The 12,287-nt window shown below is 55.7% G+C and overlaps 1 protein-coding gene across 50 annotated transcripts in view; it reads left to right on the forward strand.

Moving 5' to 3' along the window:
* The window catches only part of CELF4 (CUGBP Elav-like family member 4), a 295,427-nt gene that overhangs the window by 272,444 nt on the left and 10,696 nt on the right, over positions 1 to 12,287 (forward strand). For 15 of the 50 annotated variants that reach the window (XM_047086998.1, XM_047086951.1, XM_047086952.1 and 12 more), the window contains exons 9-11: positions 2,384 to 2,449; positions 3,828 to 3,911; positions 8,862 to 8,945. In XM_047086998.1, coding sequence (XP_046942954.1) covers positions 2,384 to 2,449; positions 3,828 to 3,911; positions 8,862 to 8,945 — 234 coding nt within the window. Of the gene's footprint in view, positions 1 to 2,383; positions 2,450 to 3,827; positions 3,916 to 6,098; positions 6,126 to 8,228; positions 8,236 to 8,861; positions 9,006 to 12,287 lie in introns of all 50 variants that reach the window. The other 35 variants (XM_047086953.1, XM_047086959.1, XM_047086960.1 and 32 more) reach the window with 11 other exon arrangements.

A 12,287-nucleotide genomic window follows, 5' to 3' on the forward strand; every position in this document is an offset into this window, starting at 1 on the left:
CACCTCCCTGGGCCGCCAGGGCCGGCCCCCTACCACGTTGCTCCACACTTCTCCCCTCACTGCTAAGAGAAGCCAGAGAATCCCAGAGTAAAGGGGCAGGGCCAGAGGATCTGGACTGTTGTTGAAGGATGAAGACTCCAGGCTGGCAAGGGAGGCAGGGAGAGACTCGGCAAGCCAGAGGTGGGAGAGACCCCACCAAGCTCAGGTTCTTGGGCTCCTCCCCACTCTGGCTCATGGGCTGGGAGATACAGTCCCCAGCACATCTGGGTGGTTTCATTTCCCCCCTCCTCCCTGCCCGCAAGCCCATCTGGATCTCTGGATTTTGACAAACCTGTTTCTTCCCCACCCCCACCAGCATCTGTGAGCTGTTTCCCTCATGGAATTTGGAAATGTTCCTCTCCCCCATTTGTAACAATCTGCCACATCCCATAAACAATTCCCTGCCAGAGCAGGGGGGAGGGATGAGGGAAGGAAAGGAGAAAAGTAGTACATTAAAAAAATTAATTTACCATCTTTAAATGCAGAGTTTGGAGCTGCTATAATGAGCGAGATCCTTCAAAGTGTTCGCTCTTTGGCAGTTACTAATGAGGTCATTAAGCAGAGAAGTAGAGAAGGGTCTCAGAAATGTTTTTCTCCATTTCCTAGCCCCGGGTAGCTTCTCTGTCCTCCCCTCTCACTCAACAAGATCATGTTGGAAGCACTCAGTGTGGCTTTTATTGCCACATAACACCCCCGAAGGGGTGGCTCTCACAACTGCTAAGGACTGTTCGCTCCTTACGTCACAGAATGTGCTCAGCACTTGCTATGATTCTGGTCCTGTGCTGGGCAAGCTGCCATGTAAGTTGTGCAGGTGATATTTTGCATAGGCCATCCAACTGGCCAGAGGAAGAGACACCTTTTTCTAATTTGCATAAAGGCACTTTGTGTTTGAGCAGCTGGGAAGACTGAGAGGGCAAAGCTAGACATGGCTCTCCAGAGAGCTGGGGCTGGTAGAGGAGTCAGGCAGAGGGGGCAGAAGGGTAGAGAAGACCAGCCCGACAAGCATCATCACCATTACCACCTCCCCACCAGGAGCTCCTGGCTCCAGTCTCCAACTCGAGGGAAATAGACGGATAGGGTTTTGTCCTGGGACAACCCCAGGCAGGAAGGGGCCTGCATCCTGACCTGTCTTCAGCTCCCCACTCTGAGCAGTGCCCTCCTGGGCCCAGCTCCCCTGCAGCCACCTACGCTGTCTCCCAGGACCACTGCCCCTTGGATTTTCCCTGGGCTCCCCTGCAGCTCAGGTGCTGTTGTTCTAGTGGAAGGTTACCGAGAGGTTTAGGGACAAGAGCGCGGAAGGGAAGTTTGGGAATTCTTCCTGGTCTGCAGGCCCCAAAGCCTAGCACTACCAGCCAGCTGGCTGGCCTGGGTTGCCAGGCAGATATAAGCCCAGGTAATTGTCTCCCTGCCTTGCTGTGTTATCCACTCTGCCTTGGACATATTGAGGCTGGATCTGTCTGGGTCCCCACTCACCAACCTGGGCCTCCAGGGCCAGCCCCCTACCACATAAGTCATCAGTGGGTGGCCTTGGTCACCAGAGGCAGTGCTCACATTCGCCGGGCTTTTACCCGCAGCACCTGTAGACACAACAGAGGCAACAGAAATGGGCCAAGCCTTTGCCCCAGTCCAGCTTCCCCAGGTTGCTTGCCAGAGTACCAGCCTAAGGCTCCTCTCCTTACACTGGGCAGTAGACAGCCCAGACTCACGAGATCAGGTGGGAGGAAGGTCCTTGGTCTTGTGGTTCTTCAGTTTTTGGGGCCACATGGGGCAGACCTCATTTGTGTGGCCAGTTCCTGCTGAATGTGTCTCGGGCGTGACCTCAGAGTGCAAGGCCTCCTTGCCTTGTGCAAACTCCCTAAGGATAAAGGAGAGGTCCCTGTGTTTGAGCAGCACGGGTGGCCCAGGAGGACAGTGTGGCAGGATGAAGCCTCCCATGCCCTTCATTTCACCCAGCTGGGATCTGCCCCTGACTTGTGTTGGGGATAAGTGAGGAGGAGACCACCCTCTTGGTAACCTCTAGCCTCCTCACCCGTTTTCCCACAGCCCTCGTCCAGGACCAGGTCGCTCAGGTATCTTCCCACCAAGCCCCTCATGGTGGAGCCCTCCTCTGGCATCTCCTTCCCGTCCCTTCACAGCCTTCTTCATGAGCGACCCATCCCACCCCACCCCACCCCACCCCAAGCCGGCTGCAGCCTGAGTCCCCCAGCCCCCAGGCAGGGTGGGGGCAGACGCCACAGTGGCTGGGAAGGGCAGTGCCGCCGAGGCATCATCTCCCCGGGCACGGCGGGGGAGAGGCTGGTCTGGGTGGGCATCGCTGACTTCTGCTCCCTTGGCTCCCCTGCAGCACAGAGCCCCACCGCCGCGGACCCCCTGCAGCAGGCCTACGCTGGAGTGCAGCAGTATGCAGGTCGTTAGTATCCTCACGTCCCCACACCTGGGGCACCAATGCCCCCTTTCCTCCCCAGGCCTGGGCCCGGAGCTGGGGAGGGGAGGGGGAGGAGTGGGAGGGGCGGGAAGGGTATCCTGGGAGAGGACCCGCTCCCCTTCTATGAGCCCCCAGCATTCAGGCAGAGTTTACTTCTGATGGCCGGTACCCTTTGCAGCGGTGGGTGGTCAGAACTTCACACGAGTAGGTGAGCCAGGCTGAAGCTCTGGGCAGATACTCGGCTCTGAGGCCGGACTTTCCTCCCAACCTTGGTGCTTCCAGGGCTGGTTTGTGCTGGGGGAGAGGCCAGAATTCACAGTCACTGGTCTGGCAAATGTAGATGCCTGGGTCTGAGGGAAGGAGCGACCCTGGAAGAGAAGCAGTTCTGCTCCTTCCCCCATCCACATCCAGGCAGCAGGAATGGGGCTCCAGCGAGGGGACATAGGCAGCCAGAGGTAGAAAAAAAGAAGTGAGAAGAGATAGCCTTGGGGCCAGCAGATGGCCTTAGGTCACTGAGTGGGGAGGTGATCAGCCACTGTAGGAAGCCCAAGGCAAGTTATCAGTCATTATCCTCTGTCTGTCTTTCACACACACACACACACACACACACACACACACACACCATAATCATCTCTGCCCAGCCAGTCTCCTGCTGTCTGGCCAGGTCAGAAAGAGCCAGCAATATCTCTCCTGAGGGCAATATGGGGACTCTGGTGAAGCTGGCCTCTCTCATCTGGAGGTCAGGGGAAGCTCTCTCACCTGCTGGGACCCTTGAACTCTGACCTCAGATCCTGTACCTTTGGAGGCAGGCCAGGCTGGGGACAAGGACTGGCCATTCCTGTTCCACCTCTGACCCTTTCCAATTGAACCCAGAAAGTACCAAGTTTGGCCAACTGAGTCCTTTGCCCCTGAGAACCACCCCCTGGCAGGATCCCAGAGGCCAAGCTCATACGTAGGGTGGCACCCCACCTCCCACACAGGTGCCATCTGAGTGGGAGGAGGGTACAGGTGCCAGAGTCAGCCCTGGCTCAAGGAATGGGGATTCCTGGTGGTGTGGGTGATCTTGTGCGGGCACTCCAATGTTTTTGATGGTCCGTTATTGTGGATTATCCACAAATGCGGGTGCTCCATTTTTTCAGAATAAGCTTGCCTTCCCCCAACTGCATGCACACGTACACACACACACACACACACACTGCTGAACTGGCTTTATCTTAAGTGGCTAAGCTAAAACGCCCCTCTTGGCTGGTCTGCTTTTACTGCTCAACACTGAAGTTTCTCTCTTTCTTCCTGCCTCTCACTCTGTCTCTCTCCATGTCACTGTCGCTGTCTCTCCTCTCGCCTCTTCTCTTTGGCCCTCCAGCAGCCGCCTACCCTGCTGCCTATGGTCAGATAAGCCAGGCCTTTCCTCAGCCACCTCCAATGATCCCCCAGCAACAGAGAGAAGGTGAGTTTTTGAGCTGGGGCTCCTAGGCCCCTCCCCACCCCCTTCTGTCCCCAAAGGGGCTGCTCACCTGGGCCTTCGGCTGGGGTGTTTCGTTTGAAAGGTGACCATGTTTGTGTGTGGTGTTGAGGAGGGTGAGGGAAGACAGCCCGATCGTGACATGGTGCGTTTTCCAATCCAAACATGGAGGTGGGCTTCTCAAGGACAGCTCTGGAAACCCAAGTGGCAGGAGGGCAGGAAGGTGGAGCCCTGGAAGAGGTGGGGGTCCAAGAATCCCCCATCCCCTGATGGACAGGATTTGGCCAGTGGAGAGGAAGGGGAGAAGTAGGAATTCTCACCGCGGGGCCGGAGTAGGGAGACCTGTTCATCACGGACAGGAGAACTTGTATCCTCTGGGTGCTCCCAGCTGGAGCTCCCAGGGTGAGACTCCACGGGCAGGTGCGGGAGTGGGAGTGCCTCTGTGCAGCCTAGTGGAAGGAGAGGTGCCTGGAAAGTCACATCCAGAGGCCCTGGTGTGCACAGGGCAGGCAAGGCCAGTGGGGTTTGGGAGGCTGGGATCTGATAAAGACCCTCAGTGTCTTCCCGTTCCAGAGACTAGAGACCCACAGGGAGCTGGATAAATAAGCCCACCCTCAGGATTCTGTGGGCATGCTCACAGAGAGCCCAGTGGAGGGGGGGGGGGAAGGGATACTAACAAGGTCTTGCCTTCCCCAGCCCATGAAAAGGGTTACCCACCAGTGAGGCCACTGCATCTGTCCCAGGAGCCCATTTGGCCAGAGGATTCCGATGGTCTCCAGATAAGCAGCTCATAGTCCCTGCAGCATAGGTCCCCAGAGCCAGGAGATGTGGGTTAGCCCTGGAAAGGACCCCGGGGTCTGCTAGTCCTAACGCATTGGTCGGACGGGCCCCAAACATGCCCCAGATGGCTGAGAACCTGGACTTCTAAGCAAATCCATCTGGATCTGACTCCCAGTTTATGGCCACCTTCTTCCCCTTCCCCTTGATGTCCTTACCTATAAAATGAGAACAGTGAGGATTAGTTGCTAGAGAAGCATGAAACTCAAAGCTCACGTCTGACTCAGAAGTCCAGAAATTTCCTATGGATTTCTCGCTGTGCACACAGCCTTTCCTTCACCAAACCGTCATCCCTCCAAAGTTGTACATGATGCCCACCACCCCAGTTGACACACACTGGGCAGCTCCTGAGATCTGTGTCATCACCTCTCCACGGCCAGGAAGGCCAAGCTACAGGAACCCAGAGGAGTGTGCGGTGGGGCCCCTGCCCACAGCCTGCAAACACGGCCTGCTCTGGCTCTGTCTGGAGTGGCATCTGGGCCCGCTGGTGGTGAAGTGGGGGCGGGGGGTCCAGCAGCCCTGCTTCCACCAGAGGGTCCCTTCATTGGTCTGTGGCCCTTGAGCCTGCTTTGCTCCTGCCCTCCTCCCCTTCAGTCCAGCTCTTCCAGTGCCATGTCAGTGAGAGCAGAGCCATGAAGGGCAGGGTCCAAGAGTCCCAGTCTTGCCCGTCCAAGCCCAGACCAGAGCACAATGCCCACAGGCACTATCACCCCACTGGCCTTAGGCTGACACACCGTCAGCCCGCAGTCAGTGCCCTGCATCACTCTGGCCTGTGGGCTCAGGGGTCTCTAAACTCTGCCACACACACACACACACACACACGCACACACACACACACACACACACACACACACACACATATGCCTGCAGGTCAGTGCTTCTCTGACCAATACACAGGTTAGCCCCTAACCCTGGCCTTAAATAGACTGAGACCCTCCATCTACTCCCTGTTCGTCCTCTCTTACACTCTGCACCACCCCATGTATCTCACTCTGCACTTCTCATACCTTCCTTCCATCTCTGAGCAGCTTCAGCTCCCTACCCCTGTGCCCAGCTCCCCAGACCAGACCTGGTGAGGCCAGTCTCTGCTCCAGCCATCTCTCAGATGCGGAATCTCCCTTTATTGTCCACACTCTTCCTGACGGGAGCACAGGACGAGCCACCATAGGAGAGCAGGGCATGGGGAGGGGTGAATCGTGGACCCAGATGTGTACAGAACCAGGTTTCATACAAGGGTGAGCTCATGGTGCTGGGAGCGGGGCTGTCAGAGAAGGCTTCGGGGGCCTTGGAGGATGAGGTCTTCAGCACATAAATATGGACAGACAGACACTCAAGGCAGGGAGAACAGGAACAAAGGCATGGGTGCTGCAAAGTATGAGGTGAGCCTGGGCTTGGGGACGGGACCAGGTGGGGAGACAGGACGGGGTGGGCTGCAGCCAGACCAGAGTCATGTCCACAGTGTTACATGAAGCACAGGTGAGAAAGAAGGCTGTGTTCCTCCAGCCATGACAGTGGTTGGCCCTTTCTGTCATGGTTACCACCCCCCGTGAATGTCACTGACATACTTGGACACACTGGTTGTGGGAGAGACCTCCTTCCAGGACCTTGTCTTTGAGCCGAGCCTGAAAACCAACAGATGCCTGAATTCCTGGAGGCTCTCAGCTCCACAGATGGGTTGAGGTTACCCTCGGGGCTGCTCCAATCCTGGCTCTGCCCAGGGCTGCAGTGTGGCCAGAATAATCACCTCCTGTGTCTGGAGCCCTGCTTCACCATTTCTCAGAAGGCTGGGTGGGACCAGATTGATCTTACAGTCCTGCTGGTGATGCCATCTGGATGCTGTACCATCTGTGGATGAGGAAATGCAGGAAGGGCTTGGGGATGGAAGACAATGTGTGTGCTCCCTCTGGAGGGGTGAGGGGCAGGGGGCTAAGCTGGGGCTGTGAGAGCCATTCCTGTGAAGTCCAATGACACACCATACTGATGGGATGAGCCTGTGGGCTCTGACCTTGAAGGCTCTTTGAGACTTTAAGTTGAATAGACATAACATCCACATAAAGCATCTTGTTGAACTTGAAGTGAGGGTCCCAGGTTCAAGGCAGGTGGCTACATGGGGTGGGACAGTGAGGGAAGCCTGAAGAATGGGATGGAAGGAAGAAGGAAGGCAGTGCTGAGGGAGGGGCAGGAGGGCTCAGAGCAAAAGGAGAAAGAGCCTCAGACCACAGTTTGTAGACTTAGGGAGCACTGGAAGAGAGAAGGTATGGGGAGAATCTGGGTGGGAGTCCTGGAGGAGGTGTGGCTTAGATTAGGCCTTCAAGCTGATTTCTGCCCGGAGGGGACTCACATCTAGCTGGGGACCATCAAGGGACGCATTCAGAGTATGAACCAGTGAGAACATGGCATGGCTGGAGATGGGGTAAGCTTGGGGGATTCAGCAGCAGGGACCCCTGGAGATGGGTGAGGGAGCATGCTTACGTGGGTTCTGAATGCGCCGTCAGCAGGCACTTTTCCTGGGAGACAGTGGTCCAGGAAGGAGAGGCTGAGGGTGGGAGGTTGAGGGTCGATGATGCAGGATGGGGACCAAGGACCCAGGAGGTCAGACGCTCAGAGGGTCGCTTTGGTGGTCAAAGGGGTCTTTGGAAGGAACAAGGAGGAGAGTGAGGGTCCAGAGACTTGCTCCTGAACTGGGTTACCTGGCAACCTCACCTGTCCCAGAGAAGCAGGATGTGGTTCTGGCCTTGCAGCCACACACAGCCCACATAGATGCCTTACTGCCTTCACTTTTGAGCTCATGCTTAGTCTCAACCAGTCTCTGGTCAGAGCCTCGGTTCTTCTATGTCTCTAACAAATGCAGCTTTGCATGGCCTCCACAGGTTGGAAACCATCACTGGAATGACCACGTTCTAAAAGGTTAATAACACGTAGCATACTCTGTTTAAAATGGCAAGAAAGAGATGAATCATCTTGGAAATATTTCCATTTCAAAGTTAAAATTGAGAATTATGGTGATTTAAACAAAACATAACTCTTTAGCTGTTTGGAAATTTTAGAAATCCAAAGGCTTCAACAGTGTTCAGGGTTTCTGGGCACGGAGATTTATGATAGGGAGAGAGGAAAGCACAGAGTTCAGAGGCAGATGGCCTGAGTCCATATCCTGGCTCTCTCACCTCAGCCGTGTGATTTTTGGCAGGTGACTTAACCTCTCTGGGCCTCCGTTTGCTCATCTGTAGTGGGAGTGATGACAGTACTTGCCTCAGAGGGCTGCTAGAAGATTCAGTGACTTAACCTACATATAAAGCGCTTAGAAGAGCCTGACATGTAGTTCACGCTGTAGAAGTGGCAGGTTGTTACCGCTGTCAGGAAATGGGGAGCTCCGTGTAATAAGGCTTGCGGGTACCCTGGCTAATCACGGAGCCGTGCCGTGAAACCCCTCCTGTGCACCTAACCTGTTGGAGGAGGCTAGAGAAGTCCTGATGTCTGCACTCGGGACTGGGGCTGAGTGAGAGGTTTGGGGCAGGGGAAGGTTGGGCACCAGGTGGGAAGCAGTGGCTGCGGATTTTGGAGGAAGATGGGCCAAGCAGCAGCCAGCCGGGAGGTCCCAGCTGGGGCCTGGCTGTGGGACGTGACAAGAAGCTTCTCACCTGGCACCACGGGCCTGCTGGGCTGCCCAGGGCCATTCCAGAGCAGGCGCTGGGCCGGAGGGTGGCCGCCTGGCCTTCCCCAGCTCTCCCTACTCCTGCCTGTCCTCAGCACCTCCTCTCCCTGGCTGACCAGGCCTTGGCACATTTACCCCCTTCACTCGTCAGCTCTGCCCCTGGAGCGAGTTGCCAGGCACCATCTTATAGATCCATTTTGCAGCAAAGGTGACTGAGGCACAGAGAGGTTCAGTGACTTGCCCAAGGGCAGGGCGGAGACCAGAGCTCAGGCTTGGGGCTCAGCAGTCCCCACTCCTCCATGGCCGCCCTTGGATCTTGGATGAGACCCCCCCCCCAACCTTGCCCCCCTCCCTGCTGCCGCTGCCTAACTCGCTCACCTCTCCTCTGTCTCTCTCTTCCCCCCACCCCGCCATCCCTCCTCCCTGCCCCACCCCCCCCACCGCAGGGCCCGAGGGCTGTAACCTGTTCATCTACCATCTGCCCCAGGAGTTTGGGGACGCTGAGCTGATGCAGATGTTCCTCCCTTTCGGTAATGTCATCTCCTCGAAAGTGTTTGTGGATCGGGCGACTAACCAAAGTAAATGCTTTGGTGGGTAAAGATAACAAACCAACTAGCTTCACCCAGGACAGGGCGGTGCTCGCACCAATTTACCGGTGTCCGACTGCTTTTAACCTGCTCCTTCACATCGCCCCCACCCCCAGGTGCTCCCTATGGCCCAGCCCCCAGCCTCCACCTCCCACTCCTCTTCTCTCTGCTACTGTTCTTTTGGCTTCTTGGCTTTCCCTGCCCGCCCATGCCCCCCCCTCCCCCATCACAGTCCAAGAGACAGGCCCCCCTGCCTGCCACAAGGCCCAGTTTCCACCCACTGAGAAGGGGAAGGAGTCACCTTGGGCCAGGGTGGTGGAGGCATCGAGCAGAGCCCATTCTCCCAGCAGCTCCCCGTCTTGCAATCATAGAGGCCCTGATGGATGCCACGCATGATCCTTGGGGTGGGGGGGGGTCTGCCCAGCTGAGGCCCCTATCCTGCCTGCCCCTCGGCCTCCTCTCTGTCCTGCCCCTGCCGCCCTTCTCTGTCTACCCTGCTCTTTGCTCCCCTCCTGCCACCCACTGAACCCTCCTTCCCCCACCACTCCCTCAGGCCACCAGAGCCACATTGCTGAGGAGTCAGGAAGAACAAACTGGTCCTGCCCTCAGGAAGCCTCAGGTCTGAGCTTAGATGAAAATCATGCCTACCCCGCAGCACTGAAGTCTGCAAGGCACCAAGTAATGGAGCAAAGAGAAAGGCAGGTGGATGGAAACAGTGAGGAAGGGGAGGGAACTCTGCAGAGGGAGAACAAAGTGGGTGTGGGAGCCTAAGGACAGTGAATGAGGGAGCCAGCAGGAGGCTTGGGGAGAAGGGATCCTGGGAGGCCAGCTGTGAGGGAGGGGCTGTGTTGGGGGGACTGACCATCAGACGAGGATGCTCCTGGGATGGAGGCAGAGGGAGATGAGGGGAGGTCCTTGAGCTGAGAGTAATAGAAGGAAAATACAGCTTTTAGGAAGTGTGCGTGGCGGCAGGATGCTAGACGGGACGGGGGACTTGGGAAGATTTGGAGTATGGTTGTCAGATAAAATACAGGGTTCCCAGTTAAACTGGAATTTCTGATGAACAATGGATGCATCTTTTGTGTGTAAGTATGTCCCAAATATTATATGCAATATGTTCCATGCAATATTGGGGATATACTTACAGTAAAAAAATATTCATTGTTTACCTGAGATTTCAATTCAACTGAGCATCCTGTGTTTGGATTTGCTGCAGACCTCCTGGAAATCGGCCTCTCCCACACCTCTCCCCTCCACTCCTCCTTAGCTCCTCTCCTGCCTCCTCTTTTGCCTCTGTTAGCCGAGCCTCCGCGGCTAGATCCACTCATGGGTCCCCAAGGAGTGAGGAGTCCAGTCCCCAGAAGAGCCACACATGGGACCAGAGCTGGGTCTGCCAGAAGCTTAGCTCTCCAGGTCGAACCCCAGATCCTGGGTCTGTGAGGACAGAGTAGGGGCCTGTGTTACCTGGGGAACCCTGATCACAGCTTGGGACGGTGTAGGGGAGACCATACAAGTGTGTAGAAGCATCAGCAAGCCCTTGTTAAAGAGATTCCAGCTTGGAGACCACTTTCCCAGAACCATGAAAGGCTTGTGGTTTTAGATAATATTCCCCAAAGCAGTCAAGACCTTTGAACCTTTGTCCCTTGCCCTCTGGCAGCCGCCACAGGAAGTTTGTGGTACTTGGAGGGCATAGAGTTGCCCCAGGAGTTCATTTGTCTTTGGGTATGAGAAGACAAAGAAAAAGACAGAGACAGGGGTTGAGCCCCTCCCTTGTTGGACTGATACTTCTCCTGAGAAATTACACTTACATATGTAAGAACAACAAACTGGAGATTATTGCCTTTGCTCTTTAAATAAGCCTTGAATGTTCCCTACATCAGAAGAAAGACATCTGCTAAGAGCCCACAAAGCTCTGGGCACCTGGGCCAGCAGGCTTGGTCTCCGGCCTCAACCTCGGAGCATTTGTGCTGTGGCTCCTGTGAACACAGCCCGTTTTTTCGTAGCCATTCTTGGAGTCTGCCCCAGACACTACCCTTGCCATTTGCCTATTTAAATTCTCCAGGACCAAGGTTTTTTTCCCTGCTTTTTCTGAAAATCATCTTCTGTATACCTCTACTCTGGCTCTTTCCTTTATTCCTGAACAGACAGACTTCTAGCACTGAACATCCACTGGCCTTAGAGAAGGATGCGCTCCTGCCTTGAGGGCCCGGCTGGGCCCAGAGCCCCTGGGGTTCCTTTTTTCTTGCTCTGGCAGCTGAGTTTTCCGCAACTCCCCCGGAGGCCTTTAGTGTGAGAACCAGCTCCAGCACTCATTCAAAGGCAGGTCATTTAACTCAGAGCCTCAGTGTCCTCATTTGTGAAATGAGGACACCGGTAGTCATTTCTCAGGGGCGGGGCCCAGTGTGAGGTTACAGGAAGGTGGCTGTGTGTGAGGGGCTTTGCCAGAGTAAACCCTCAGGAGAGGCGAGAACGCCCTTTGTTCCCAAAAGGAGGAATCGTTTTTGAGTAAATGTGGTCCTATGTTAAAGTGAACCCCTCAAAGGCCACACTTGTTCTTTATAAGCATAAACAGAATCTCCCAGGGGGCTTTGTGAGCTGATGTGCAGCGCTAATGGGAGCTATGTTGGAAGAAGGGCTCGGGGGACACCAGGAAGGTATCCTCCCCACATGGCTCCCCACAATCTGTGAGGCAGGAACCTTCTCAAGGCTGGGGGGGATGGGGGGATCAGACTCTGGGAGGAGGGACGTAGTCCTAGAAACCACAACAATGGGAGATGGTGTCCAGAGCCCCGTTCAGCAACCCTGACTGCTCACCAGTTAACAAAACTAGTTGAGGAAGAGAAGTTTCCTTGAGCCTGGAACCCTTCCCAACCCCCCGGGGCTTCGAGAGACTCTAAACTCTTCTGTGAAGGCTGGGCTTCTTCCCTGCAGGACCTCTTCTCCCCCACTCTCCCCACTGGGTGGCTGCCTCTCTGCCCTAGATAGCACCTCCAGCCCTTCTGTCTTTCTCCCAGCTCTTCTCTGCTTTGCTCAGATTTGTTTCCTGCAAAAAGAGCCACTGAGGACAGGGGGCAGGTGGCGAGGTAGAGTTGGAGCTGACAGGCCAGCAGAGGAGAGAGGGGTGGAACCTGTCACCCTCAGTGAGGCTGTCTGGTCCCAGCAGGGAGAGAAGATTTAGTTCAACCACCTTCCTAAATCTGGGGGAGAGCAGTGTAACAGACTTACAGTGCACAGCTTTGAAAACTGTTCTGCTCTGCTAAGATTTGACTGTGGTCATTGGACGCA

This window comes from Lynx rufus, unplaced genomic scaffold (assembly GCF_022079265.1).
Source record: "Lynx rufus isolate CCGP_SWC_20201006 ecotype Redwood Valley unplaced genomic scaffold, mLynRuf1.p SCAF_22, whole genome shotgun sequence".
Lineage (NCBI taxonomy): Eukaryota > Metazoa > Chordata > Mammalia > Carnivora > Felidae > Lynx > Lynx rufus.